Source organism: Hemitrygon akajei, chromosome 3 (genome assembly GCF_048418815.1).
Source record: "Hemitrygon akajei chromosome 3, sHemAka1.3, whole genome shotgun sequence".
NCBI classification, from domain to species: Eukaryota; Metazoa; Chordata; class Chondrichthyes; order Myliobatiformes; family Dasyatidae; genus Hemitrygon; species Hemitrygon akajei.
In genome coordinates, this window is record NC_133126.1 from 37,376,933 (window position 1) to 37,403,559 (window position 26,627).

The 26,627-nt window shown below is 38.5% G+C and overlaps 1 protein-coding gene across 2 annotated transcripts in view; it reads right to left on the minus strand.

Moving 5' to 3' along the window:
* The window catches only part of mis18bp1 (MIS18 binding protein 1), a 46,625-nt gene that overhangs the window by 19,225 nt on the left and 773 nt on the right, over nt 1-26,627 (minus strand). The window contains exons 2-10 of one of the 2 annotated variants that reach the window (XM_073039619.1): nt 20,072-20,697; nt 19,357-19,515; nt 15,305-15,816; nt 13,654-13,733; nt 12,144-12,274; nt 9,019-9,106; nt 8,748-8,923; nt 1,827-2,008; nt 1,643-1,736 (exon numbers count right to left, since the gene is read on the minus strand). In XM_073039619.1, coding sequence (XP_072895720.1) covers nt 1,643-1,736; nt 1,827-2,008; nt 8,748-8,923; nt 9,019-9,106; nt 12,144-12,274; nt 13,654-13,733; nt 15,305-15,816; nt 19,357-19,515; nt 20,072-20,585 — 1,936 coding nt within the window. In that variant the 5' untranslated portion in view covers nt 20,586-20,697. The remainder of the gene's footprint in view (nt 1-1,642; nt 1,737-1,826; nt 2,009-8,747; nt 8,924-9,018; nt 9,107-12,143; nt 12,275-13,653; nt 13,734-15,304; nt 15,817-19,356; nt 19,516-20,071; nt 20,698-26,627) is intronic. The other variant, XM_073039620.1, reaches the window with a different exon arrangement.

The window sequence follows — 26,627 nt, forward strand, 5'->3', positions numbered from 1 at the left end:
GTGAACATCTACTGTAAAGGATGTTAGTCTTTGATATTCCATGAGAAATCTATTGTAATAGTGATATTTTTGCACATTTTTCCACTAACAACACACTAGTTTGTTGGTTTTGCTGAGGAAACTTGTAACATCTGTAATTGAGATACCCCTTCTTGCTTTTAACAAAATAAACCAATGTAGCGTACCATTCCAAAAATACGCAACTGAAATGCACATTGCTTTATGCATTTATTGAAGGGCAATACAAACAATATTTGTCATTCCATTAAGTTAATAACATTTTCAGGTAAGGCAAGAATGTTTAACAGCACATTGAAACGACTTACTATTCTATCATTCTAAATGAACAGAGGTCACTGAGGCAGGAAATTTCAAAACAATAATCTTATACAGACCTTGCTTATGCCACAGCAAGTAACAGATACTCAGCTATATATTGTCATGGACTCTAAATTACAATTTCTGAATAAAACATGTACAATGTACTGCATCTAAAGCAAAGCATCATTACTTTGAAGGAAAATCAATCTGATTACTTTACTAGTAAATGCTCTGATCTGACCAATTGTCTGATACTTGCTGATCCCAACTATCTATGGAGCGTTGGTTCATATCAGAAAAATCTTCAGATATCTCGAAGAGCATCTATAGTATCTGTTGCTGTACTCTGGTGACCTAAAAGACTGCACTCAAAATAATTCTTAATGCTGAGGAAAAAACTATTATAAATAATACTTCACAAAAAATTACTATAATGCAATTAACAAGAAATAGTTCCAAGGTTGTCAAGCCGAGGAGTGGTAGTTGGGACAAGCTCCCATGACCTGAAAGTGCTCCTCACAGCATGCACCTCAAATAGCCTCTGACAACCAAGTTCAACTCCTGGCCTTCTCGTGTGGCTTAGCCTCTAAGCCTGGTAAAACTGTTTCTACTGACAGGAGAAGGGGCAAAGGCGAGTCCTAGCACCTTAAAATCAGTGCTTCGGGTAGATGGAGCTCATCAGCCTGGGAAGGGAGTCCATCTAAGAGAGGGAAAACTCTGATTTCAAACCTCCGCTGCCTTGCGGCCATACCCACTCATGGGAAAGGTTTTGGGAGTAAACCCTGAGGACAAATCCAGAGCTGCAGTCCGACGTTGCCTTCAACCTCACTCTGGCAACTTCTGTGATGACACCAGTGCCTTTCCTTTCTCTTCACCCCCCCCCCCCCCCACCATCTCCCATCCAGGTACACTTCTCTCAACTGCATCTATGATATATCTCAACAATATTTTATGACAAAAATACAAAGTTCTGGAGGAACTCAGCAGGTCAAGCAGCATCTGGACATTTAGTCTGAGTCCTGATGAAGAGTCTTCACCCAAAATGTCAACAATCCTTTTGCCTCCACAGATGCTGCCTGACCCATTAAGTTTCTCCAGCACTTTTAGTTTTTGTTTTTGCTCCAGATTACAGCAACTGTAGTCTCCTGTCACCCTTTCCAACAACCTGGGCTCAGTTTCATTAACACAAGGATTTGCAGAGTTTGTTGTCAACAAGAACAATTGTAGAAGCAAAGAAAAATAAAACAAAAATAAAATAAAATTTAAAATATGAACAAGCATGCATTATAGAAATATTTACAATAAAGTTGCATTTCCTTACTTTTAGTTTTCTTTCCAATTGGTTCTTCAGTGTGATTTTTTGGTTTTTGATGTTGATTTGAGTTCAAGGGACTTTCAGTTCGGCTATTCATTTTCTGTATTTTTATTAGTACAAATACAACAAGAATTAAATTACTTCAAAGTCACAAGTATTTGTCTATTTATTACAAAAAATATCTACTTACTGTAGTATCAAGATTAGGGGGAGACAAATAATTAGTTCCACCCTCAATGACAGTAACATTCAAGTCATTGTCAGTAACTAATCGCTGTCCCCGCCAATATTCCATTGGTGCTTTAATGCAACGGCCACTACGGCTGGTCAACAGGCCCCTCTGTATTGATACTTCCATTGAAATTTTAAGATCTATTTTAAAAAAAAAAGAAAATAATTTAAATATATTTCAGAATGAATATCTAAACAATAGTGTTGGAATGTACAAGAGGAAATTAAAAGTTGCACTCTTGCTATGACTATAGCATGAATAAAGAAGACACCTTCTGCTATTGCCTGGATATTGGTAAATAGCAATTCTAGCACTACCGACAAATTCCCTGACCTACTATGCCTTTGATTTCCTTTTCTAAACAAAAACTTTATTGCTCACATAAAACAGTACTGTGCAAAAGTCATAGGCACATACATACAGCTAGGGTGCCCAAGACTTTTGCACAATACTGTATTTGACAACATGGGGCAGACAGCGTGTTTGTAAATCTGGCAGGGCAAAGGATGTTGGGAATGGTGAGGGTGGAGTACTGCAGGTGGGGTGTAGAACAGGTGGCAGAGAGGGAGTGCCAGGGGTGGAGGGGTGGCACTGGGCGCAGATGCACCCAACTCTGAGACACCAGGCAAGGTCATTTAATTCTAAATAATTGTTTTATTAATCATTACAGAATTTCTCTCTGGTGCTTCCTGCTCTTTCCCCGCTTTCTTCCACTTTTCCCAACCATGATTCCCCTTTCTCTGCCCCCTTCCTACTTCGTCCACAATAGAGGCCCATATCAGACTAGGTTTATCATCACTCACAAATGTCACAACATTTGCTTTTTTGGGGGCAGCAGTACAGTCTAATACATAAAATTACTACAGTACTGTGTAGAAGTCTTAGGCACCCTAGCTCTATCTATATATGTATATGTATGTGCTGAAGCCTTTTGCATAGTACTGTAAATAAAAAGGTCTTATGTGTAACAATTTGTATTCCCATATAGGACTCAATGGTCATAGAATCAGTCCTACAGCTGGGAATAAGTCCCTACAGCTCAATTCATTTATGTTGACCAGTGCCTTCCTGTGCTGGTCTCACTTGCCTATATTTGGTTCCTATACCTCTAAATCTTTCCTATACATATATCTGTCCAAATGTATTTTAAGTGTTGTACTTGAACTAGCTTCTGCCATTTCCTCTGACAGCTCATTCCATATACTCACCGCCCTCTCTATTGAAAACTGTCCTTTCTGAATCAGAATCAAGTTTAATATCACCGGCATGTATAATGAAAGTTGTTGTTTTGTGGCAGTAGTACATTGCAATACATAATTATAAAAATTATAAATTAAGATAATAAGTATATATAGAAAATAAGTTTTAAAAAGTAGTACGAAAGAGAGGAAAAATACTGAGGAAGTGTTCATGGGTTCATTGCCCATTCAGAAGTCTGATGGCTGAGGGGAAGAAGCTGTTCCGGAAATGTTGAGTGTGTGTATTTAGGCTCCTGTACCTTCTTCTTAACGGTAGCAATGAAAAGAAGGCATTCCTGGGTGATGAGGTCCTTAATGATGGACATTGTATGTTTGAGGCATTGCCTATTGAAGATGTCCTGGATGCTGTGTAGGTTAGTGCCAATGATGGAGCTGGCAGGATTTACATCTCTCTGCAGTTTATTGCAATCCTGTGCAGTGGCTCCTCCGTGCCAGATGGTGTTGCAACCAGTTAGAATGTTCTCCACAGTACCTTTGTAGAAATTTGCAAATGTCTTTGGTGATGTACCAATTCTCCTCAAATTCCTAATGAAACATAGTTGCCATCATGTTTTCTTTGTAATTGCATGAATATATTCGGCACCGGAATATACTGAGAGATACTGACACCCAGGAACTTGAAAATGCTCACCCTTTCCATTTCTGATCCCTCAATGAGAACTGACGAGTGTTCCCTCAAGTTGTACTTCCTGAAGACCACAATAAATTCCTTGGTTTTATTGACGCTGAGTGCAAGGTTGTTACCGTAACACCACTCAACCAGCTGATCAATCTCCCTCCCGTATGCCTCATCACCATCTGAAATTCTGCCAACAATAGTTATGTCACTGGCAAATTTATAGATGGCATTTGAGCTGTACCTCGCCACAAAGTCATGGGGATAGTGACAATAGAGTAGTAGGCTAGGCACACATCCTTGGGGTGCGCCAGTGTTGATTATCAGTGGGAGAAGATGTTACTTCTGATGCGCACAAACTGTGGTCTCCCGGTGAGGAAGTCAAGGATCCAGTTGCAGAGGGAGGTACAGAGACCCAGGCTTATTGATTAGAACTGAGGGTTGATTGTGTTGAAGCTGAGCTGAAGCCAATAAACAGCAGCCTGGCATAAGAATAACTGTTGTCCAGGTGATTCAAAGTTGAGTGGAGAGCCAGTGAGATTACATCCGCTATCGACCTATTGTGGTGATAGGCAAATTGCAGCAGATCCAGGTCCTTGCTTAGGCAGGGGTTGACTCTAGTCATGACCAATCACTCAAGAGGACTTCATCGTAGTAGACATGCGTGCCACTGGGTGATAGTCGTTAAGGCAGCTCACCCTGCTTTTCTTGGCAACAGATATGGTTATTGCCCTTTTGAAGCTGGTAGGAACCTCTGACTGAACCAGTGAGATTGAAGATGGCTTTAAACACTCATGTCAGTTGGTTGGCACAGGTTTTCAGTGTTCACCATCAGGGTCTGACACCTTGCGATGGTTTATCCTCTTGAAAGATGTTGAGACAGAGATCACAGTGACACCAGATGCTGCAGGGATTTCATAGATGTAGTTTTATTCTCCCTTTCAAAGCATGCATAAAAGGTGTTGAGTTCACAAGGGAGTGAAACATCAGAGCCATTCAGGATGTTAGGCTTTGCTTTGTAGGAAGTAATGGCCTGCAAACACTGCCAGAGTTGATGTACATCTGATTCCTCCTTTAGCCTCAATTGGAATTGTTTTTTTTTGCTCTTAAGGTATTCTTCTGTAGGTTGTACTTGGACTTTTTGTATAGTTCTGGATCACTGGTCTTGAATGCCATATATCTAGCCCTCAGCAGACCACAAATCTCCTGGATCATCCATGGCCTTTGATTTGGGTTTGTCCGGTATTTTCTTGAAGGCACACACTCATCCACAGGTTTTGATGAATTCGGTAACAACTGTGGTGTATTTATTCAGACTCAAAGATGAACCCCTGAATATTGTCCAGTCCACCAACTCAGTAGCCATGTAAGCACTCCACTGCTTCCCTTGACCATACCATCTTGGTCCTCACCAGTGGTGTTGTGGTCTTCAGTCTCTGCCTATACGCTGGGAGTAAAAGTATAGCCAGGTGATCAGACTTTCTAAGGTGTGGGTATGGAATGGCACAGTAAGCCTTCGTGATGGTGGTATAATAGTATTCAAGTACATTTGAGTCCTTTGGTTCCAGAGGTGATTATGTTGGTGGTAATTGTCCCCAGACATCTTCAAGCTGACCTGCTTGAAATCCCCCACAACAAAAGGCTGCACTTTTTTATGCCTGCTGATTGTGGAGCTTAGCTCTTCCAGTGTCCATCTGAAGCTGGCCTGAGGTGGACTGTACACTACCACCAGGATGATGGCAGAAAACTCCCTTGGCAGATAAAAAGGACGACATTTGACTGGTAGATGTTCCAGGTTGGGAGTGCGGCACTGAGACAGAACTGCCATGTCTGTGCACCACGATAGTTAATTATAAAGCATACTCCACCTCGTCTGCCTTTAAAAGACTGAGCTGTCCTGTCCTTCTGGTGAATGGTGAAGCCTTTGAGCTGCAGTGCTGTGTCTGAAATGGCTAGGGATAGCCATGTTTCCATGAAGCAAAGTGCACAGCAGTCCCTGATGTCTCTCTAGCATAGCAATCTTGTCTGATGTTAACTTTATTTTCCAGAGACTGTACATTCGCCAGAATTATAGAGAGGAGTGAGGGTCTAAAGCCTCTGCATTTCAATCTTACTTGAGGCCTAGCACACTTTCCTTGCTTCCTTATTCTTAAAGGGAAACTGCAGTCTGTGATCCATCGATTTTGAGTATCGGCAGATTTTTTAAACGCCTTAAAGCAATGCTGCTTACTGAAGTAGCCATGGGTGTGACTGTGGATTTCAGCTGTAGTAGTCCTGAATGGTCTACTACATAAATCTTTCCTCACTAACCTTAAACCCTTATCTTCTACTTTTCTCTGAGAAAAAGACTGTGGCAGTCCATCTTATCTATGCTGCTTGTGATTTTATAACCCTCTATAGTGTCATTCCTCAGCTCCTTCTACTCTAGAAACAGTCCCACCTTACCCATCTCTTCTTATAAGTTATGCCCTCCAATCCTAGCAACAACCTTGTGAATTTTTTTTACACTCTGTACAGCTTAATCACATCCTTCCTATAGTAAGTGAAGAGAAACGTGCACAATATCACATCCTTCCTATAGTAAGTGAAGAGAAATGCTCACAATATTCCAGTTGTGCTAACATCTTGTAAAGCTCCTGTTAGAATCTAATGCTTTGCTCACTTATCGATACCATGCAGATAAACTTCCTTGAAATGAACACACTCTTAAATGGCAGTCACATCATTCCAACTCTCTTTTGGAAGAATTACAAGCAATATAGGGCTGAAAATAAAATGACCAAGTTAGAGCACTAAGTATTTTAATTAGTTTATTATTGTCACATGTATGGGATACAGTGACAATAACAAACTAATTTGCATACCATCTGTACAGATCATGCCATCAGGTTGGAGGCTACCCAGATGGAACATGAGGCGCTATTCCTCCAACCTGAGTTTGGCCTCATTGTGGGCAGTAGAGGAGGCCACAGACAGATATGTCAGAATGGGAGTGGAAAGTCAAGTTGAAATAGGTAGCCACTGGGAGATCCTGCCTTTTGTAGTGGACAGAGCAAAGATACTCAACAAAGTGTTCCTCCTACCTGTGACGGGTCTCATCTACAGCATGGCAAGGAGGCTGGACCAGAAGCACTGGTACAATAGGTGTCTGACAGAATTGTTTATTGGCCCTTATTGCAAGAGAATTTGAGTAAAAGAGTAAACATTTCGCTCCTATCATATAAAACTTTGGTAATATGGAGACAGGGTCTGCAATACTGTGTGTAGATCTGATCTCCCTGTCCAAGGAATAAAATACTTGCTGCAGAGGGAGCGTGGTAAAAGCTCACCAGACTGATTCCTGTATGATGAAAGAGTAAGCAGATTCGATTTATACACTCTTAAATTTAGAACAATGATTTTTAATGCCATTTGTACATACACAACTTTTATGTCATTTAATATGATTGACATGGACAAAATATTCACTTTAGCTGGTTGCCCAGAACAAGGGTTCATTGAATCAAAATAAGGGATTGAGCATTAGGAAGGGTTATGAGCTTTTTTTTTACACTTAATGCACAGTATATCATGGAGGTTTAATCGGTAAGTATATTTGATTATGATCAAGAGATTTTTAAATATTAAAAGAATCAAGGAATATGGTACTAGTGCAGAAAATGGAACAGAGGTGAAAGATTTGCCGTGATCTTATGAAATGTTAAGATATATATGAGGGGCCCAATGGTCTAGTCTTGCTTTTAATTTCTCTTTTTTCTTGTTTTACTTTATTCATGCACAAGATGGATATCAAACAAAGGCAGATCATTGGAATTGAGGTACAATTCAGCCATAATTTGTTCAAAGTACCAAGAGGAATATGTCTCATGCTATTCAAAACATTTCTAGATTATGCTTTTTAGATGAATCAAGGGATACAGGGTTAGTGAAGGAAAATGGCGCTGAGATATAAAATCGGCTACCATCTTAATGAATAGAGCAAGCTCAATGGTCACCTGGCCTCAACCTGTTCCTGCTTCTTCTGCAGTTAAATTGAATCTATTTGACTCTTCAGATAGATTATGATTTGTCATATGATTCTTAAAAAAATTGCACATTTCTATGAGATCAAATTATCTTATTAGATTTCGGGATGAAAACTGGCTGCCATTATTGGTAAGACATCTTCCTACAAATTTCTTAACTCGACTTCCTACACCACCAATACAAGCCTAATACAAGCATACTCATTATATACTACATGATGTCAATTCACACTCATTAGATAATCATATAATTATCAAAGAACATTTTTATAATGAATAAAATAGTCAAAAGGTGCAGAAAAAGAAAACATCTTTCCACAGTACTGCCAGGCCATTGCAGTTCTACTTTCAATTGGTCCAAATTTGCAAGGTACCTTTGATTTCATCAGTGCTCCTTCATACATTGCAGACAAGGGCAATTAAATCTAGCACAAAAAGGCCACATTTCCTCTACAGTTTGATGCAACTATCTTTGAGATTACCAAATATTGCGCAAACTTGATATGGTTTAGTATGGCAACTGTCAGAAACTGCAGAGAGTAGTGGACAAGGCTTAGCACATCACGGAAACCAGCCTCCCTTCTACGGACTCTGTCTATACTTCTCACTGCCTCAGTAAACCAACCTGGACATTCTCTCTTCTCCCCTCTCCGATCAAGTAGAAGATACAAACACTTGAAATCATGTACCATCAGGCTCTAGGACACCTTCTAGCCCACCGTTATCAGACTCCTGAACAGACCTCTTTTACAGTCAGATAAACTCGTCACCTCACAATTTACCTTGTTACCTTACACTTTATCGTTTGCCTGCACTGCACTTTTCATGGTAGCTTTTATATTTTATTCTGCCTTGTTATTGTTTTACCTTATTCTACCTCAATACAGTGTGCAATAATTTGCTCCAGATGGACAGTCTGCAAGACAAGCTTTTCACTGTATCTTGGTACGTGACAATATTAAACCAATACTAAGCTTACCAGTCTCATAGTTTGTCTTTTTATGCTTTTCCTTTGGCATCCTCATGTTAGTGAGCTTTTGCCTGGTACTTGCAGTCTCAGATGTTGATATTATATCTGGTGATTTCAACATTGAAGATAATTTTGGAATTCTGGCATTTTTAGTCTTTTTTATGACTGGATCTTTAGGCTTTTCCCTAAAAATAAAAAATATTATAAAAAAAACTCAAGATATAGCAATATTTTAAGTTTTGAATTTTCAAAATAGGTTTAATTTCTTTGCACTGTGTACCTCCTACTTTCAAGGAGTTGTTCAATACGATCCTCCCAATTCAATGGAAAACCATGAAAGAAGTGCTTTAAGGAAGAGTCAGAGAATCCTGTTTTATCAAAAAAAAATGTTGGAACAATGAAATAAGAAATGGAGTCAAACACGCACTGAAGGAGAATGAAATAATTGTTACCCTGGATCTGATACAGCAGAAAAAAAATCACAATAAGACAAACAATGCAATTATAAAATTTTTAAAAATGCAATAAATATAAATACATTAGATTGTTTATATACATAGATTGATTGTATAAAGTTACACTAGGTACAGGAATGTCTGCACATAAGGTGAAAGGATTTGGTTTCTTTGTTTTTGAAAAAAAGAGATTGAGAAGTGGAATAATGAATGCTTTTTAAAATCTGGGAAATTTTGTCACTGTAGACTTGGAGTCCTTTACTTACATGGAATAACAGAAACTAAAATTACCACCAATAATACGTCATATGGTCAATGGATAAAATAACAGAATCATAGAAAATCTACAGAATCTGATTTTATCCCTGTTAGCATTTCTATCTGTGATCCTGTAGGTTATAGATTATTTTTTAATGAATGAAGATCTTGCCACCACTACTTTTCCAGACAGTTCAGATCTTCCCACCCCCACCAATCCTTATGGTAAGTCTTCCCTCTTAATCTAAATCGACCCCATCTAGTTACTGACTATTTTGTTAAGGGAGTCATATTAATTCATTTACACATAATGTCAGACTCCCTCTTTCAATTAAGCAACCCCAGCATAGGCAGTATTCTTTTGATTGAAAATTCTTCAGCTCTGATAACATATTCATAAATCCCATTGGCACTTATGTCTTTCCTATATTTTGGGAACCAGAACTATGCACAATGCACCGGCTGTGGAATTTCTAGTGCTTACGTGAACTTGCATTTTAAACTCAGTCAATAGTCAAATCTCTGTATGTTTTCTTAACCACCTAATTTATCTTTCCCCACCTACCTGGCTTCACCTATCACCTTCTAGCTACCCTCCTTCCCCCACCCACCTTTTTATTCAGGCATTTTATCCCTTCCTTCTCAGTCCCGAAGAAGGGTCTTGGCCTGAAACATTGACTGTATCTGCTTTTCCATAGATGCTGCCTGATCTACTGAGTTCCTCCAGCAATTTGTGTGTGTTAAATTATGTACATGTTCTGTTAATTTCAGGGATCTGCAGACATTCACTCCTAGATCCCTATTCTTCAATATATTGTTATATCCACAATTTTACATGAATTTCCTTGTCTTATTTCCCTTTTTCATGTGCATTATCCCACTTCTCTATCAGATTGCATTCTATTTACCACTCTTTCCATCAATCTAATTAGAAATTGGTACTTCCATGTCACCTATACATCAAATTTGATGTTACCTCTAAACTTAATCATAGAATCTACACTTAAGATAAATCATACATATATTTCCTGAAATTCACTAAACAGTAATTAATGTCTTGGCCAGAAGACTGTGGTGGTACTTCTATGCATCACAATAAACCTTCAAAAGCCAATGGACAAACATTTGAACATAAGAAACAGAAGCAGACCATTCATAAGATGATAACTGATCTTTTAACTGAGCCTCACTTTCCTGCACTAAACCCATATCTTTTGATTTCCTTAATCTCCAAAAAAATTACCAATCTCAGGTCTGCAGAATCTACGCTACAACTGAACTTTTATACCCTGAAATTCTTATATCTGCCCTTAAGCTTAACTGCTTATTTTGGTTTTGTGGCCCTTGCATCTATCCTGAAAAATCCCATAAGAATTTTGTGTTATAATGAAAGTATTACTGATTTCATATTCAGGTGATTGCATTGGGAAAAAGAAATTTGAGGCAACAGAAGATACTGGAACAACTTAACAGGTCAAACCACATCAGTAGGAAACGAAAGCTAGCTTTACAGAAGTGGAATTTCCCAGTGGCCAGCCTATTCCACTTCCAAATTAAGGATATAATTCCTATCCTTAATACATGTTCTGACAGATCAGTCCATTGCCTCCGCCTTTACTATGGCGAGGCCACTCTCAGGGTGGAGGAGCAACACCTCATATTCTGTCTAATTAGCCTCTAGCCTGATAGCAGGAACATCGATTTCTCCTTCTAGTAATTTTCCCCCTCCCCCTTCCCTCTTTTGCTATTCACCACTATGGCCTTTTACCTCTTCTCCTCACTTGCCCTTCTGATGCCCTCCTCCTTCTCTTTCTTCCATGATCCACTCTCCTCTCCTATCAGATTCCTTCCTCTCCAGCTCTTTACCTTTCCCACCCACCTGGCTTCACCTCTCACCTTCTAGCCAGTCCTCCTTCCCCTTCCCCCACCTTTTTACTCTGGAGTCTTCTCCTTTGCTTTCCAGTCCTGAAGAAGAGCCTTGATCTGAGACATGGACTGTTTATTCATTTTATTTGATGCTGCCTGTTGAGTTCCAACATCTTGTGTGTGTTGCTTTACAGATTGATGACATTTCATCATACAATCAAGTAGTTCTGGAACAGTGGCAGTTAGCCAAATGTGATATATGATTTCAAAAGATACCCAATTAGACACAAAATGCTGAGAATATGGAACTTATGAGGAAGCAATGGCAATAGATACAGCAGAATTTATGAAACAGCTAGAAAAGCATACATGGACTTGGAGTAAGGTACAGAGTGGATGTTAGAGGCAACTTCTTTACACAGAGAGTGGTGGGTGTATGAAATGCCCTGCCAGGAGTGGCAGTGGAAGTAAATACATTAGGGGTACTTAAGAAACTGTTTGATAAGCACATGGATACATGAAAAATGAAGGGTTATGTAGGAGAAAGGATTAGATTGATCCTGAGTAGGTTAAAAGGTTGGCACAGCTGTGCTGTAACGCTCTATGTTCTTTATATGTACTATTCTGAAACAAAGAAAGAAAAATTACAGGAATTTTCAGTGGAATGTAAACATAATAGACTAGTTGAGCAAATTGAGCTGCTCTTAGCAATGTATATTATAATTTTAGGTTAAATATAAAACATCTCCGTCTAATTATTGTAATGTATTAATATAACATCGCTATGCTCTGAATGAATAGAACAAATATAGCCACCCTTATATACCTTGGTTCTTCATTGCAATGTAATCCATTGGACCTTTCAAAACGTAAACTGAGCCAGTAATAGATTTAACTTCTGTCTGGCTTATTCGTTCAACAATTACATTACTATGCCAATATGCTCCATCTTCATCTCTGTTTGGGAACACACAAATATAAATGCATCACTTAAACTGCGACAAAGTAGATTTAAATTGCAAAACTAAAATTAAGCACGGATAGTTCTCTTGATGCTAAAGCACTAGATACGCTATTGATCCTAGCCAAATTCATTACTACAATTAAGGTTTGAAGTAGTCGCTCATGTCTATAAAAACTGCTAGTTGCATTCAATGGAGTTGATGATGTTCAAGTAAAAATATATATTGAAACAGAAAGGAGTAACTGTGCAAGTGTTTTTGCTCTAATTGTTTACACCATTCTAAAAACATTATTAGAAACAAAACCTCTAATGGTTTTAAGATGCTCTGGGACTTCCACAGTACTTTATTCCCAGTATCTCAAAATACATTGTTTTCCACCAAGTCAAACGATGCGACTTAATCAGATGTTTTTTTTTGTTTTTCCTTCTGCGTGTGGGGCTTTTTATCACCCAAATTCTTCCCTTCATGTCACAGAAGCCTTTTTCATTGAATAGGTACTACCACAACATAACCCTTGCAACATTTCCAGAGCACCTAACTGGAAAGAACACCAAAGGTAAGCACAGTACTTCTTTTTAAATGACAGTAGCAACTGAGACACCGTGCTCTCTGCTGATCACAAATCTGGTCATTAGCTCAGGTGAGGCAAACAGGTTGAATTTACATGGTGTATTTTTAATAATGAAAAGATTACTATAATGGATATCTGTAGAGCGACAAGGAATTCCAAAGGATATTTTCAAGATAGCCTTGAAGCTAGGGGATAATATAAATCTGCCAACACCGATTGTCTAATGGAAAAAGAACAGAGACTATAAAGTTTCTGTTCAACTCAAGCTTTTCCTCATTCACTTATTAGGATTTGGACTTATGAAGAAGCAGGCACTTATTGCCTTTTGAACCACAACAGTACTAACAATGGTTTTGGATAGGTTCCATGATTTAAACTCTATGTCAATGACAGAAGATCAATATGTTTCCTTGGCAGGATAATACATAGTTGTACTTGTGGCCCTTGCTTTCTTGGTAATGAAGAATTTGTAGGGTACATTAAAATGGATTTGATAAACGGCATACAGCTAAAAAGACCTAGAATTCAGACAAAGGCAACTTAGCCCAATCTGGCAGGTGTTCTAAAATTTTTCACACCGTATTAGCCGAGGGAAAATTGACCAGATCTAGTCCTAAAAGTACAATAATTATTTCCTTCTGGGTGCCAAGTTAGGTGACACTACATTCACATCTTTCTTCCTGAGCAGTCTGCCAAGAGACTAACCAGAATGGCAACAAACATGTCTTCTCACAAAGGGAGCAGGGGAAAGGTGTTGATTGAAAATGGACTAAGTCCTAATCAAAATCTAAGTAAAGTACCTTTGTCCTTCAACACAAATTTCACTGCTGGTTTTTATTTGCTGGATGATCCATTTTGTGAGAGTAATCTTCTTTTTCTTCTATATGATTAAAGGAAAGAGTATAATTATGCAAACTTATCAATAAAGTATCTATCATTACTGAAAAAATTCACTAGTCAAAGTTATTAGACACAGAAATTCTCCTCTAAGAGACCCCCTCTAATAAACTATCCATTAACAATGGGAGTGCTTTCTCATGGTCCCTAATAATTTCACATATTGTAAGTCACCAGTTAATCAATATCTATATTTTTGAAAAATATAATTCCTCTGTTCAAAAAGATCCTGTTGATCTTTGGCATCATTAGCAAGCTTGCTAATGATACTAAATTTGGTGGTTCTTTGATAACAATTGCAACAGTTTACAATAAACCGAACAGACATCTTGATCAGTTAGGGAGACGGGCTACGGAATGGTATATGGATTTCAACTTAGATAAGTTTGAGGTGATGCATTTTGGAAAGCCAAATTAAGGTTGTGTTTATATAGTGCATGACAGGTGCTGTGGAACAGAAGAACAGGTACAAGTGCAGAGTTTGCTGAAAGCAGCCATGTAAATACAGGATGGTGAAGGTGGTGTTCAGTATGTTGGCCTTCATTAGTAAGGGCATCAAGTTTAAGAGCAGGGACATTACGTTACAGTTATATATGTGATGAGGCCATACTTGGATTATTGTACATCAGTATTCTGGAGTAAAGAATTCCAAAATATTCCCAACATGATGACAGCAATTTCTCCTCAGTTTAGTACTAAAACTGTGCACCTCGACTGTGAACTCTCTGGACAGAGGGAACACCATGGTGGTACAACAGATAAAGCTGCTGCCTCAGTTCAAACAACCTGCATTTAATCCTGACTTGTGATGTCTATGTGCAGTTACACATTGTCTCTGCAACTGTGCGGACTGTTCCTTAGTCCCATAGTTTCTTCCCGGTTTCTACAGTCTTGTGGAGTTATTGACCACTGTGAGCTGCCTATAGTATGTAGGTGGGTAGTATGTAGGGACTTGCTGGTAATGTAGGGAGATCAAATGGGATTAGTGTAAATAGATCTTCAATGGTCAGTGCAGTGGTATGAAGGGCCTAAGTCTAAAATTCAATAAAATTGTCTTTGCATGTTGCAGAGCAACCAAGCACAACTCTTGCTTTGTGAATCAAACAGCAATGTTCCCCACAGGAAATGGTGCAGCTACCAGCTAAACAATAGTATTTTGACACACACGATTGTTCCTGATGAATCTCAAAAACTTAGCCATTCTGAAGAAATAGACAACTATTTCAGTTAATGACGAGTGGTGTTTAGAATGTAGCATATCATATGCATTCCCCTAATAGCTAAAAGAGTGAACATTTATCTTTATGGTTATGCAGCAAGTTTGCTCTTAATTTTTAACTGTATGCAAAATGGAAAGCTTGCAAATTGTCTCAATTTTGGAACCATGACATTATGTTCTATTAAAAGAAAGTATATGACTAAATTAGTTCCCAATGAATTATATATATCTTACCCATCATCCACAACAGAAATTATTATTTTTTAGAATGTTTATACAGAGTTGCATCTGCCCTATATAAATGTAGACAATTGACTAATGCTGATTTTGCTTACCTCTTTGCTTTTGGGACTATTAGCAATGTTAGGCTTTGATTTTCCAAGTTCAACTTCTGCACCTTTTCTTGGTATTCTGATCTTTGGTGATCTCAGCAAAATATTGCACAGCTCCTTACACCCTTTAATATCTTCAATTGCTCCTTCAGAGTCTGTGTGTTTTGTCTGCACCATATTTTTATCTGTTTGGGCAAATGTTTGCAAAGAGATGGTGCTGAAACCCAGGATGTCCTGAGTTTCATTTTTTGTGCAGTTGGAGGGGTTGCTGTTTGAAACTGAATTTACTCTATTTTGTGTTACGCTGTGTTCATCATCAGCGTCATTCCCAATATCGGAATCCAGCTTCAGAGAAAGAGAACTCCAATTTTCCTCCTTTTTGGCAGCACTATTAACTTTGGATATCATGCCTTTTTGCAGAAACTCTGTATCTTTTGTGGGCTGAGAAGTACTTGGTGCATTTGGCACTTCTGTTGAAACTGATTTTCCATGTTGGTCACCGTGTAGGAATCCAACTAGTATCCAAAAAATAAATATTGTTACATACAAAGACAAAGAAGAAAGGAACAATATTTTAACTAGAAATTCTAGACCACCTTAAAGGTTGCAAATATATGACACGCCCAGTGATTAATCCCATCCCATTGTGTTGCAAGGAGATGGATAATCTAAAGACAAAATGGAGAGAGAGAATTCCAGGAGTTTTAAAAAAATAAGTCAAAATAAGGGGTGAATTAACACAAGGAGGTTAAGGCTCCATTAACTAACTTAAAACCCATTGTCAAATAGAAAAAGAAGTAAATTCCTATCATCAATATGGATTCAGGTGAAAACACTTACAATATCACCAGGAAGGGTAGATTGTATGTTGATCTGGGGCGAGCCAGCCAATTGGATGAAAAATTACCTTGGTCGCAGGAGTCAAAGCTTGGTAGTTAGGGTGGTGGGGGGGGGGGGGGGGGGATTGTTTTTTCAGATTGGAAGCTTGTGATCAGTGGTGTGCCAAAGTGATCACTGCTGGGTCCACCATCACTTGTCATCCAAAGTAATGATTTAGATAATAATGTAGCTGGTGTGGTTAGTTTACAGTTGGCATCACAACTAGTAGTATAGTGCTTAGTGAAGAAAGTTATTTAAGATTAAAACAGGATCCTGAACTGGGTAAGTAGGCCACGGAATGACAGATGAAATTTAGCTCAGATAAGTGTGAAGTGTTGTATTTTAAGAAATGAAACAGAGCAAGGGGCTGAACTATAAATGCCAGGCCTCCACAGAGTGTTGTAGAACAGAGTGAGCTGTGGGTCCAAGTCTATTAATCCCTGAAAGTGGTCACACGGGTAAAATAGGTGGTGAAAGTGGCAATCTGGCATGCTTCCCTTCATCGTTCGGGGCACTGACTACAGGAATTGGGACGCCATGTGAGACAGGACTTGAAGTATTGTGTGTAGTTTGGTTAATGAGCCACAGCAATGACGTCATTAAGGTGGAACTATCTGGCCTTTCGAGCAGCAATGAAGTTCCTCCATCTCTGGCGGTGTTCAGGACTTCCTTCATCATGTCAGTAATTTCCTCTCTGTTTTCACCACTATTAGTCACGCAAGTGGCATGGAGACTCAGGAATACTGTTAAACTCAGTTGGTAAAGGATCCTTCATTGTTGTTTCCATAACAATTTTGTTTTACCAGTTAGCCTTGAGCTGAACCACTGACCCCCGAAGGGCCAGTAGTCTGATCCCTATTCTTTGACCAGTTCGGCATGGGTGACTCTACCAAAAGCCAACACATAAAGCTCTGACACCAGACAACGTTGCTCTCCAGGTCATTAAGGCACACACGCCTCCAAACCCAATGACAAGGTTGTGGTCCTCTTGGAGTTTTAAGCTGGAAAGGGTGCAGAAAATATTCACTAGGATGTTATTAGAGAGCTTGAGTTGTAAGGAGACACTGGATAAGTTTGTTTTTTTTTTGTCCTGGAGTGTAGAAGACTGAGGTGATATTAGAGAATTATACCCATGTGAGCAGCCATGGTATGGGCATCAAGGCCAGGAAAGCACACGAGCATCTTAACAGAGACTGTTAATTCAGCATGTTGTTGATAACTTTCACCAAGTTTTACAAATGTACCACACAAAACACCCAGTCTGGGTGAATTAAAGCTTGGTAGGGCAACAGCTGTAATGAAAGCTGCAAGAAATCACAGAGTTGTGAACACAGCACAGTCTATCATGAAAACCAGCCTCCCTTCATTGACGGTGCTACCCTTCCCCTGCCTCAGGAAGGCACTGAACATAATCAAGAGCTCCTCTTCCCCGGTCATTCTCTCTTCTCCCCATCCCACTGGGCAGAAGATACATGTACAACCAGACTCAAGAACTGCTATTATAATACTCTTGAATGGACTTTTTGCACAACTAAATCAATTCTTGATCTCTTGGTCTACTTTGTCTGTCCACCTGCACTGCACTTTCTCTGTAAATGTAATATTATACTCTGCCTTCTGTTTTATTCTGCTTTCGTGCTATTTCAGCATACTTATCTATGGAATGATCTGCCTGGATGGTATGCAAAGCTTTTCACTGCATCTTGGTACACGTAACAATAAAACAACTACCAAAATTAAGTCACGAGGGGCATATGATAGGGTGAATTGTCACAGTCCTTTCCCCAAGGTTGGGGAGTCTAAAACTAGTGGACATAAATCTAAGGCAACATTTAAAGGGATTCGAGGGTCAAGTTTTTCTATACAGAGGGTGGTTGGTATGAACAAACTGCCACAGGAAGTGGTGGAAGCAGGTACAATTACAATATTTACAAGCCATTTAGATAGGGACATGGATAGGGAAGGTTCGGATGGATATGGGCTAAAAGCAGGCATACAGTACTAGTTCAGGTAGTCAGCATAAGATGGGCTGAAGGGCTCATTTCCACACTGCATAAGTCTATGGTGTTCCAAATGATATCCTTTCCATCTTTGATAAATTAGCACCCCAAGTGATAAACTTTAATTATAATATATTATACTTAAAATTTCAGAAGGCATTTGGCAAAATTCATATAAAAGGCTGCAAGTTAAAGACAAAAACACCAGACAGAATTACATCAAGTCATCAGATAGAAAAAGACAAAATAGCAGAAGAAAAACACTTAAAAGAGTTTTGCTAGGGTGAAAAATACTGTTGGTACAGAAACAGTTGAGAATGACAATGATTTCAAACATACAAAGCGATTTGAATTGAGAAACCCCAATGCAATTTTACATGCGATACTAAAATAGGAAGAACTGTGAAATCAAAGAAATGATATTCCATATTTTTCGCTCATTCCCCTCCCCCACCGATTTGCACGATTTATGGTTTTATGCCCGTTTGAGGCCTGATGTTATTATTTGAACAGATACCATGGTTTTTCCTTGCTTTGTGGCTGTCTGCGGGAAAACGAATCTCAGGGTTGTATAGAAAATAAGATCAGGGTCAAAACCAATTTTCTCCAAGAGGATCAAACAAGTAGGGTTTGGAGACTTGTGTACCTCAACAAATGGAGAGTTACGTTGGGTCTTGTGCTTTGACTCTTGGTAGGGTCACCCATGCCAAATAGGTCAAAGAGTAGAGGCCAGACTAAGAGGTGTTCACCTGTCCTCCAGGCTCGGGGGTTCAGCTCAGGGCTAACAACCGGACTGTTAAAAAAAATTGTTATAGAAACAGGCTGCCCTAAATGCCAGTGGCATAACAGGCAGTAGCTAAAGAAGAAAAAGAATGCCCTTAACTCCTGGTGGAGTCATCGAGGCGCCATCATGACAAGCTTTTTGCACCGATCTTTTTGGTGATTGCTCATCATGTGGCGTTTATGAGGACGAGTTGCTAACTCGATGCTCAACCCAGCACGGATGGAAAGCGTGCAAGGGAGGCAACTGGATTCAAACTCAGGACCATTTGCCCCAGAGTCTAGTGCTGATGCTACTATGCCATCAGCTGGCCAGGCAGTAGCTAACTCAAAACACATTTGATAGTCAATTGTATGAAAACATTAAAACTATATTGAAAAGTCAACTGATGATACCTTCATGTCCTGAAAGTTTAAGTGCAGATAATTGAGTGTGTTGATTGTTAATTTCCATATTTTGTTTCATCTGTAAGAAAATTTTGGCTGGGGAAAATGGCATCAAAGAATCACGGTTCTTCATGGGTGAAATGTGACATACGTCCAACGGATTGGGGACTGCAATCAACCATAAGTTTACATTAGACATTTAGCCAAGATAATATATTAAACACTCCAATATCTGCTTTAAATTGAGACTATGTTTTGTTAAAGCTTTTTTCCTATAACACCACATAACTTTTGTTGATCTCAAATGGGTCTGGTGGAATGATATTGATATTCTATGGACAATATCACTTTTTTTTCTGGAAATTATTTTTATAGCATTGGTCTTCCAAAATTTGAAATATCAGTATATTTAAGTACCAGTATAATGAAAATGGGATGGATAAATACATTTTAACCAACAAACAATCTGTTGGAGGAACTTAGTCGGTCGAGCAGCATTTGTGGGGTGGGATACGAAAAGTTGATGTTTCAGGTCAAAATTCTGCATCAATAAATTTGCACAGTTGGTATTAAATATTGTTACGAATATTTTCATATGATAAATAGAAAATCTTTGTATTTTATCAAATGTTTGTGCAATAGTACATGATAAATACTAGAAAGCAGTGGCAAATTTTAAATATCCAGTCAATTATAGACAATATTAATTAATAATACTTCATACCTGTAAAGCTGGTTTTTAAGATGCATCCATTCATAGTGGCATCAGAATATTGTCCAGTTTCTTTACATTCAAAAGTTGTTTTTTGCGATTTTTGAAGATTGTGATTTTCAGTTATCTGATTACAGTGAAGCTTGCCTTTCATTCTTTGGAATGTTTTGGCAGGACTCTCAGAGGCCACTTGTTCACTCAATTTGAATCCAAGAGAACTTAAGTGATTTTGGTCTATATTTGCACAAACTGAGATTGAATCAGAATCTTTTATGTCACTGAGTTCTGGAGAAATTACATTAAATGTCCCTTCATTGTTTAACAATGTGGACTGAAGGTGACAATGAACTTTAGGTTTTTTATTTTTAAATGTCATTAGATTGAATTTGGCTGGAGATACAGAATTGGTACTCAACTGAGTATTTGATGAACCACTCTGAAGTTTACGTAACTCCTTTAAAGGGGTACCATTTGGAATCTCATGAAGAGGTATTCCTTTACGAGCTGTTTTCTCTCCTATATCCATTTCAGTACCTTGGAGAATTTTCTTCTTGCATGGATTAATAGACTTAATGAAAATATGATCGTTTCCCTTTTCACTTCCAATACTCCTCACAACTTACATTGTGCACACGAATCTGTAAATGATAAAAATGTTGACGCAATGCCTCAAAAATCTATTTATGCTTTGGATGAAAAATCCATTTGCTGTGATGCAAAGGAAAAAAAATTACCTAACAAAATTACCTCAAATTTTTCCTAATTTTCAGATCCAGTAAAATTTGCCTTTTTTTAAAAAAACAATTACATGCTTAAAAGTAAAAACCAAGTATATCCTCTCTAGAAAATGACAGATAATGACTAAAAAGCTTTTTTTAGGATGGATAAAGCACTTGAATAGTTATTCCCAACTGATAAACTGCATGGCGTTTATAAGAAGTCTTATTTTCCAGACAGACCACTACCTCAGATAAACTAAAGCCATCCATAAACCCTAGGGTCTTGAACCCTAAACTATTAATTATATTTTTAAAATTCATTTAACCTAGTATTTAATCTTTCCCTACAGACCTGCAACTTCTCTTCAACTCTACTGAAGTAAAATTAACCCAGGTTCATGCAGGTAACATGTATACATCTCAATTCAGATCAAGAAACAATTAGTTCTCTTATAATAATGGTGGAATCAACTTTTTTGGTGGAGGGTGTGTGGGGGACCTCATAGAAACATAGAAAACCTACAGCACAATACGGGCCCTTCAGTCCACAAAGTTGTGCCGAACACATCCCAACCTTAGAAATTACTAGGCTTACCTATAGCCCTCTATTTTACTAAGCTCCATGTACCTATCTAAATAGCTCTTAAAAGACCCTATCGTATCTGCCTCCACCACTGTTGCCGGCAGCCCATTCCACCCACTCACCACTCTCTGCATAAAAAACTTACCCTGACATCTCCTCTGTACCTACTTCCTAGCACCTTAAACCTATGTCCTCTTGTGACAACCATTTCCGCCCTGGGAAAAAGCCTCTGACTATCACACAATCAATGCCTCTCATCATCTTATACACCTCTATCAGGTCACCTCTCATCCTCTGTCGCTACAAGGAAAAACGGCCGAGTTCACTCGTTGGATGTCTTAGCTTGAAGCATGTAAATATCTGCATACACATCCTCTTATACTACTCTTAACTGTATAAATAAAACTGGTTTTCATAATTCACTGAAAACTTTAGATGTGTTTCAGGTATTATTTCAGATTTAATAAGGCTGGTCATTTTCTTCAAGCAGAACTATTATGTTCAGGATTTACAAAAGAAAAATGTTGGACTAATCTATTGGAAGTCTAAAGACTGGTAGAGTAGAATATTGGAAGTATACGTGACTAGTGGAGTAGAAATGGGGGAACCAGTTGGTATATTTAGATCGTTAGAACACTTTCGATAAAGGTCTCATGCAGGAGGTTGGTCAACAATGTTAGAACATACAATTGTACAGGAATATTGGGTAGGTTGTATCTGGAGCACCATGTATAGTTTTGTCCATTTTAAGATATAGTTGCTTTGGAGACTGTCCGGAAGAAGTTAATTGGACTAATTCCCAAAGAAGGATGGCCCAATACAGGGATGGCCAACCTATGGCGCATGCGCCAAAAGTGGTGCATTGGATGATTAGAAGAGGCGTATTACACCCCAGTGATAATAATAAAAAAGTAAGCCTACTCACACAAAAAGTATTAACCAAAAACCGATTCGTAGAAAAAAAATCTATAACAGGAATTCAAGTAGCTTAGAGCTAGAAATGGGGTTTACTGAGAATAAATCTAAAACTTAGCAATTATTTTTTGCGATTTTATTATTTCGTGCACATCTTTTGGCGAATGTTATCTTCTTTCACATTAATCTGTTTTCAATTAAAAAAAATGTTCAATGAGTCAAACTAGGAAAGGACTTCTGTTCTGCAGTCATTCCATAACTGTTCAATACATGTTTGATCCTAAGGCGCCAGGCGTCTGCACCAGCAGTTCATCGCAGGTTTTTGCCAGTTTACAATTGACACTCGTGCGCTATGGAGTTGTGCTTTGTTTGTCCTTAGTGGACATTTGCAGATTTGTACTTTTTCGAAAATTAAGCCTTGTTTTTACATTCAGTTACCCATCACACTGCAAAAGAAAATGAGCAAAAGGAAAGCAGAAAGCGTGAATTCAATGAACAGTGGAAAAATGAGTTCTTATTTATAACGGGTCTGTCAGGAAAACTGTTGTGCAGTTTGTGAAAACCCTTTCTCACATAATAGAAGACATGATCTTAATAGACACTATAAAACACAACATCAGACTGAAATAGAAGGAAAACTGAAGCTAGTGCTTGGGTCTGAGTTACGGAAATAATATGTGACTAAGAAAACGGAAGAATCAAAAGACAAAATATATTTGTTAGAAGTCTCATTAAGGTAAGTAATGTTTATCTTGTTTTTATATTAAATCAATATATCATGTAAAAATGCTAAATATGTCTATATTAACATATCTTTACAAGAATTGAATGGGGGTACAAAAGTTGTACTGAACTCGTGCGTGAAAAAATTGACACATGGAATGTAAAAGGTTGGCCACCCTGTCCTAATATGAATGGCAAAATATCAGCACTGTTTGGAATTTAGAAGTAAGATTGAAGTAATCATAAAGAATGCTCTTCTTTGTTGGGAGCTTGAGGAGATTGTATATGTTCCGAAGACTCTTACAGATTTCTATATACGGTAGAGAGCATTCTGACTGGTTGCATCACAGCCTGGTATGGAGGTTCCAATGCACAAGATCCCAAAAAAAAGCTTTTGGGATTACGTGCATTGGAGCCTCCATATTAGGATGTGATGCTTCTAGACTCAGCCAGCTCCATCACGGGAACAACCCTCCCCATTGAGGGCACCTTCAGGAGGAGGTCCCTCAGCACCCGTGTCCAATACTGAGGGCCCTCACCGAATGGGACATACCTCTTCTCATTACTTCCACTGAGTAGGAAGTTCAGGAGCCTAAAGACCCACACGCAATGATTCAGAACCAACATGTTCCCCTCCACCATCAGATTTCCAAATGATCATTATAATCTTTTATTTATTTTCCTAATTTATAGTGATTTAATCTTTGCACTGTACTGCTACTACAAAACAAGAAATTTCACATCATAAGTCAGTAATAATAAATTTGATTCTGATGATCCAAAGAGATGAATCTGGTGGCAGACCACGCATGATCATATTTTTAATTATGCCCGCCTAAGGGCTATGTAGCTTATTCCTGCTATTTCCTGGTACGTCCTTGTTTTAGAATTGGTTACCTGACAAAAGCAAATAAGTGGAATAAACAGATAACAGGATATTGGGGTACTACAATTATCAGTGTCAGGTCCTCACCTATGCAAGACCTAAATCACTATTATTTATATGTTTCCATCTTTGCTGCTGATTAAAAACAAACTAATTGATATCTAGTTTAGAGAATGGCAAGAGGTGATAGTCAAGCTAAAGAATGGGTAAGAATAGGACAGCAGCAATATATTGTGGGAAAATGTTAATTTATCTACTTTAGTGCACAAACAGAAAAACAGGAAGTTTAAAAATGATGAGAGACTGGATAACATGACGTAGATGCAAGTGACATGTTGGCATTCATCGTGAGAGAATATGAGCTTAGGAGAAAGATGTCTTATTTAAAGTATATCGGGCCTTGACGAGAGTACATTTGAAGTAATTTATACAGATTTAGTGTACTTACCTAAAAAATGTTGGATATTAAGGGAATAAAGGAATGAATGACAGAGTAGAGCTAAAGGCCCACCCTTGCTCCTACTTCTGTCCTTACTAACCACAGTACATTGGCAAACTGTATCCAGCTGGACTCAGTTGTCCTCTGGATCCAAAATGGCTTGGTGATATGAGGCAGAGCGGCCAATAATGTTTTTCTGTCTGGAAGTCTATTACAGGCCACTTACGGTGGGGATCAGTGTTGGGACCTTTACTATTTTGATACACTGATCATGGTTAATTGGGACACATTGGTACCAGTATATTTTGGCCCAATTAAGTGGCTGCCGATTAGCTGAAGTTTCATGGAATAGTTAAAAAGGTATTAAAAAAATAATTGAGCAATAAATTACATACTTACATGAAATACGGAACAAATTAGAACACTACCAAAACTACTACAGTACTACAGAATGGTGTATTAGTTCCTAATAGTTATCGACAGAAGAATTCATTCAGTGTACACTGCTGTGTTCTTTTGATTGACTAAAAATGAACCAGATCAGACACCTAGTGCAGATTGCAGACTGCCTTCATACAATTTTGACTGCATCCTCCTAATCTTCAATTTCATTCTAACATTCCAAATGATTGTCAATACCTTTATAGTTCCTAACTTGTTGAAGTACTGAAATCATTCCATTTTCACTCCCGGCCATTTCTGGCATTTCCGACATTTCCAAGCCCGAATGCTCGAAAGTGCCGTGAGGAAAACAGATCTGAATTGTTTTCCTGTTAATTACTTGTCAACTATCAGTGACAAATATCACTGCTTTTTGAACACAAACATGCAAATGATGCTATTTAAAAACCGTTCACTCTAAGCACACTGAAGTGTCTTAATGGCCACATGATGTGTGTGAGACTGATGACAGTTACAAAATGTTCCACAACAATCTCCTGCCCCAATTAAGCAACATAGTGACCCAAATAAACGAAAGGAATCCCGGCTATTTTCTCAATTTAGTTTCTTTCTTTAAGAATTGTCCCAGGTAAACAGATGCCCAGTTTAAACGATAGCTCACTTAACCAGAATCCCTGTACATGACATGGATTTGCAGAATGTATATGTAACTGGTAGAGTCAGAGAGTACAGAAGCCTGATTAAGGATACAGCATGACAAAGATCAACTGGAAAGTCATGTGCAAGTTAAAGACCCCCATGACATCTTCTGTTCCATTCATTCATGCATCAGATGTTTCTTGGTTTATTGCCCATGCCATTGTAATGTTATGATTCGATGAAAAAGGATCTTTTCCAGCATATATTATGAATAAACTCTTCTTGGGCTTCCAGCTGGGTACTGGTGTTGACTTTAACTGACAAACTCTGCCATCTTCAGTGGGGGTGATGCCTAGGCATGTGTAGGCTGGTGGTATTTATACCCCTGAAGTCCATCCCTCCTGATTCATCCAATCATGTTTATGTTGGAATAGGAACTGAAATTTCATTGTAAACAAGGTGGCACAGTGGAAACCTGACTGGATGGGGACTAATGAAGATGGCAGAGTTTGTCATTGAAACATCGGTTAAAATTGACACCTGTACCCGGCTGGAGGCCGGGAAGAGTTTATTCAATGGCCTATGGTCAACTCTCACCAGTGATTTGTTCCCTTTCCTAATCTCTTCTCAGATTCTACTGCTTAGAATTTATATCATCTCACGCTATCTCCCCGATCTCATCCTTATTTAAGAGCGCTACCTCCCTTGCCTTCCTACCTATCCTTCCGTATTACCTGATACCTTTGGATATTTAATTGCCAACCATCTTCACCCTGAAACCATGTTTCTGTATTGGCCACTAAATCATATCCTTTGTAATGATTTAAGACACATTCACCGAATCTGCTTCCATTACTATGGCCATTACACACATTGTCTTTTACAAATCCAGCAACCTTTGTGTCCTTTGCATGACTTTTCAGTATTCTATTGTGACTCTTCTCCATTCTCACTTTTGCCTCCTTGTCTTTCTGCCAGGATTCCCATTACCTACCATTTAATGTAAACCCTCCCCAACAGCATTAGCAAACAACCCGAGGACATTGTCTGTGTAGACCATTCGGTTTGTGAATAAGAAATTAATACAAGAATGAGAGATTTCACCTAGTGTTCAAAAGGCTTTTGATCTCAGACCAAAATACAGATAGTTTACCAAGTAGCCACAGGTCTGGAGTCAAGTATTCCAAAGATTCGAAACCTACACCTCAATCCAAAAACGTCAAGCCCCTATTGAAATGATATGTCACCTGCTCAATTCCCAG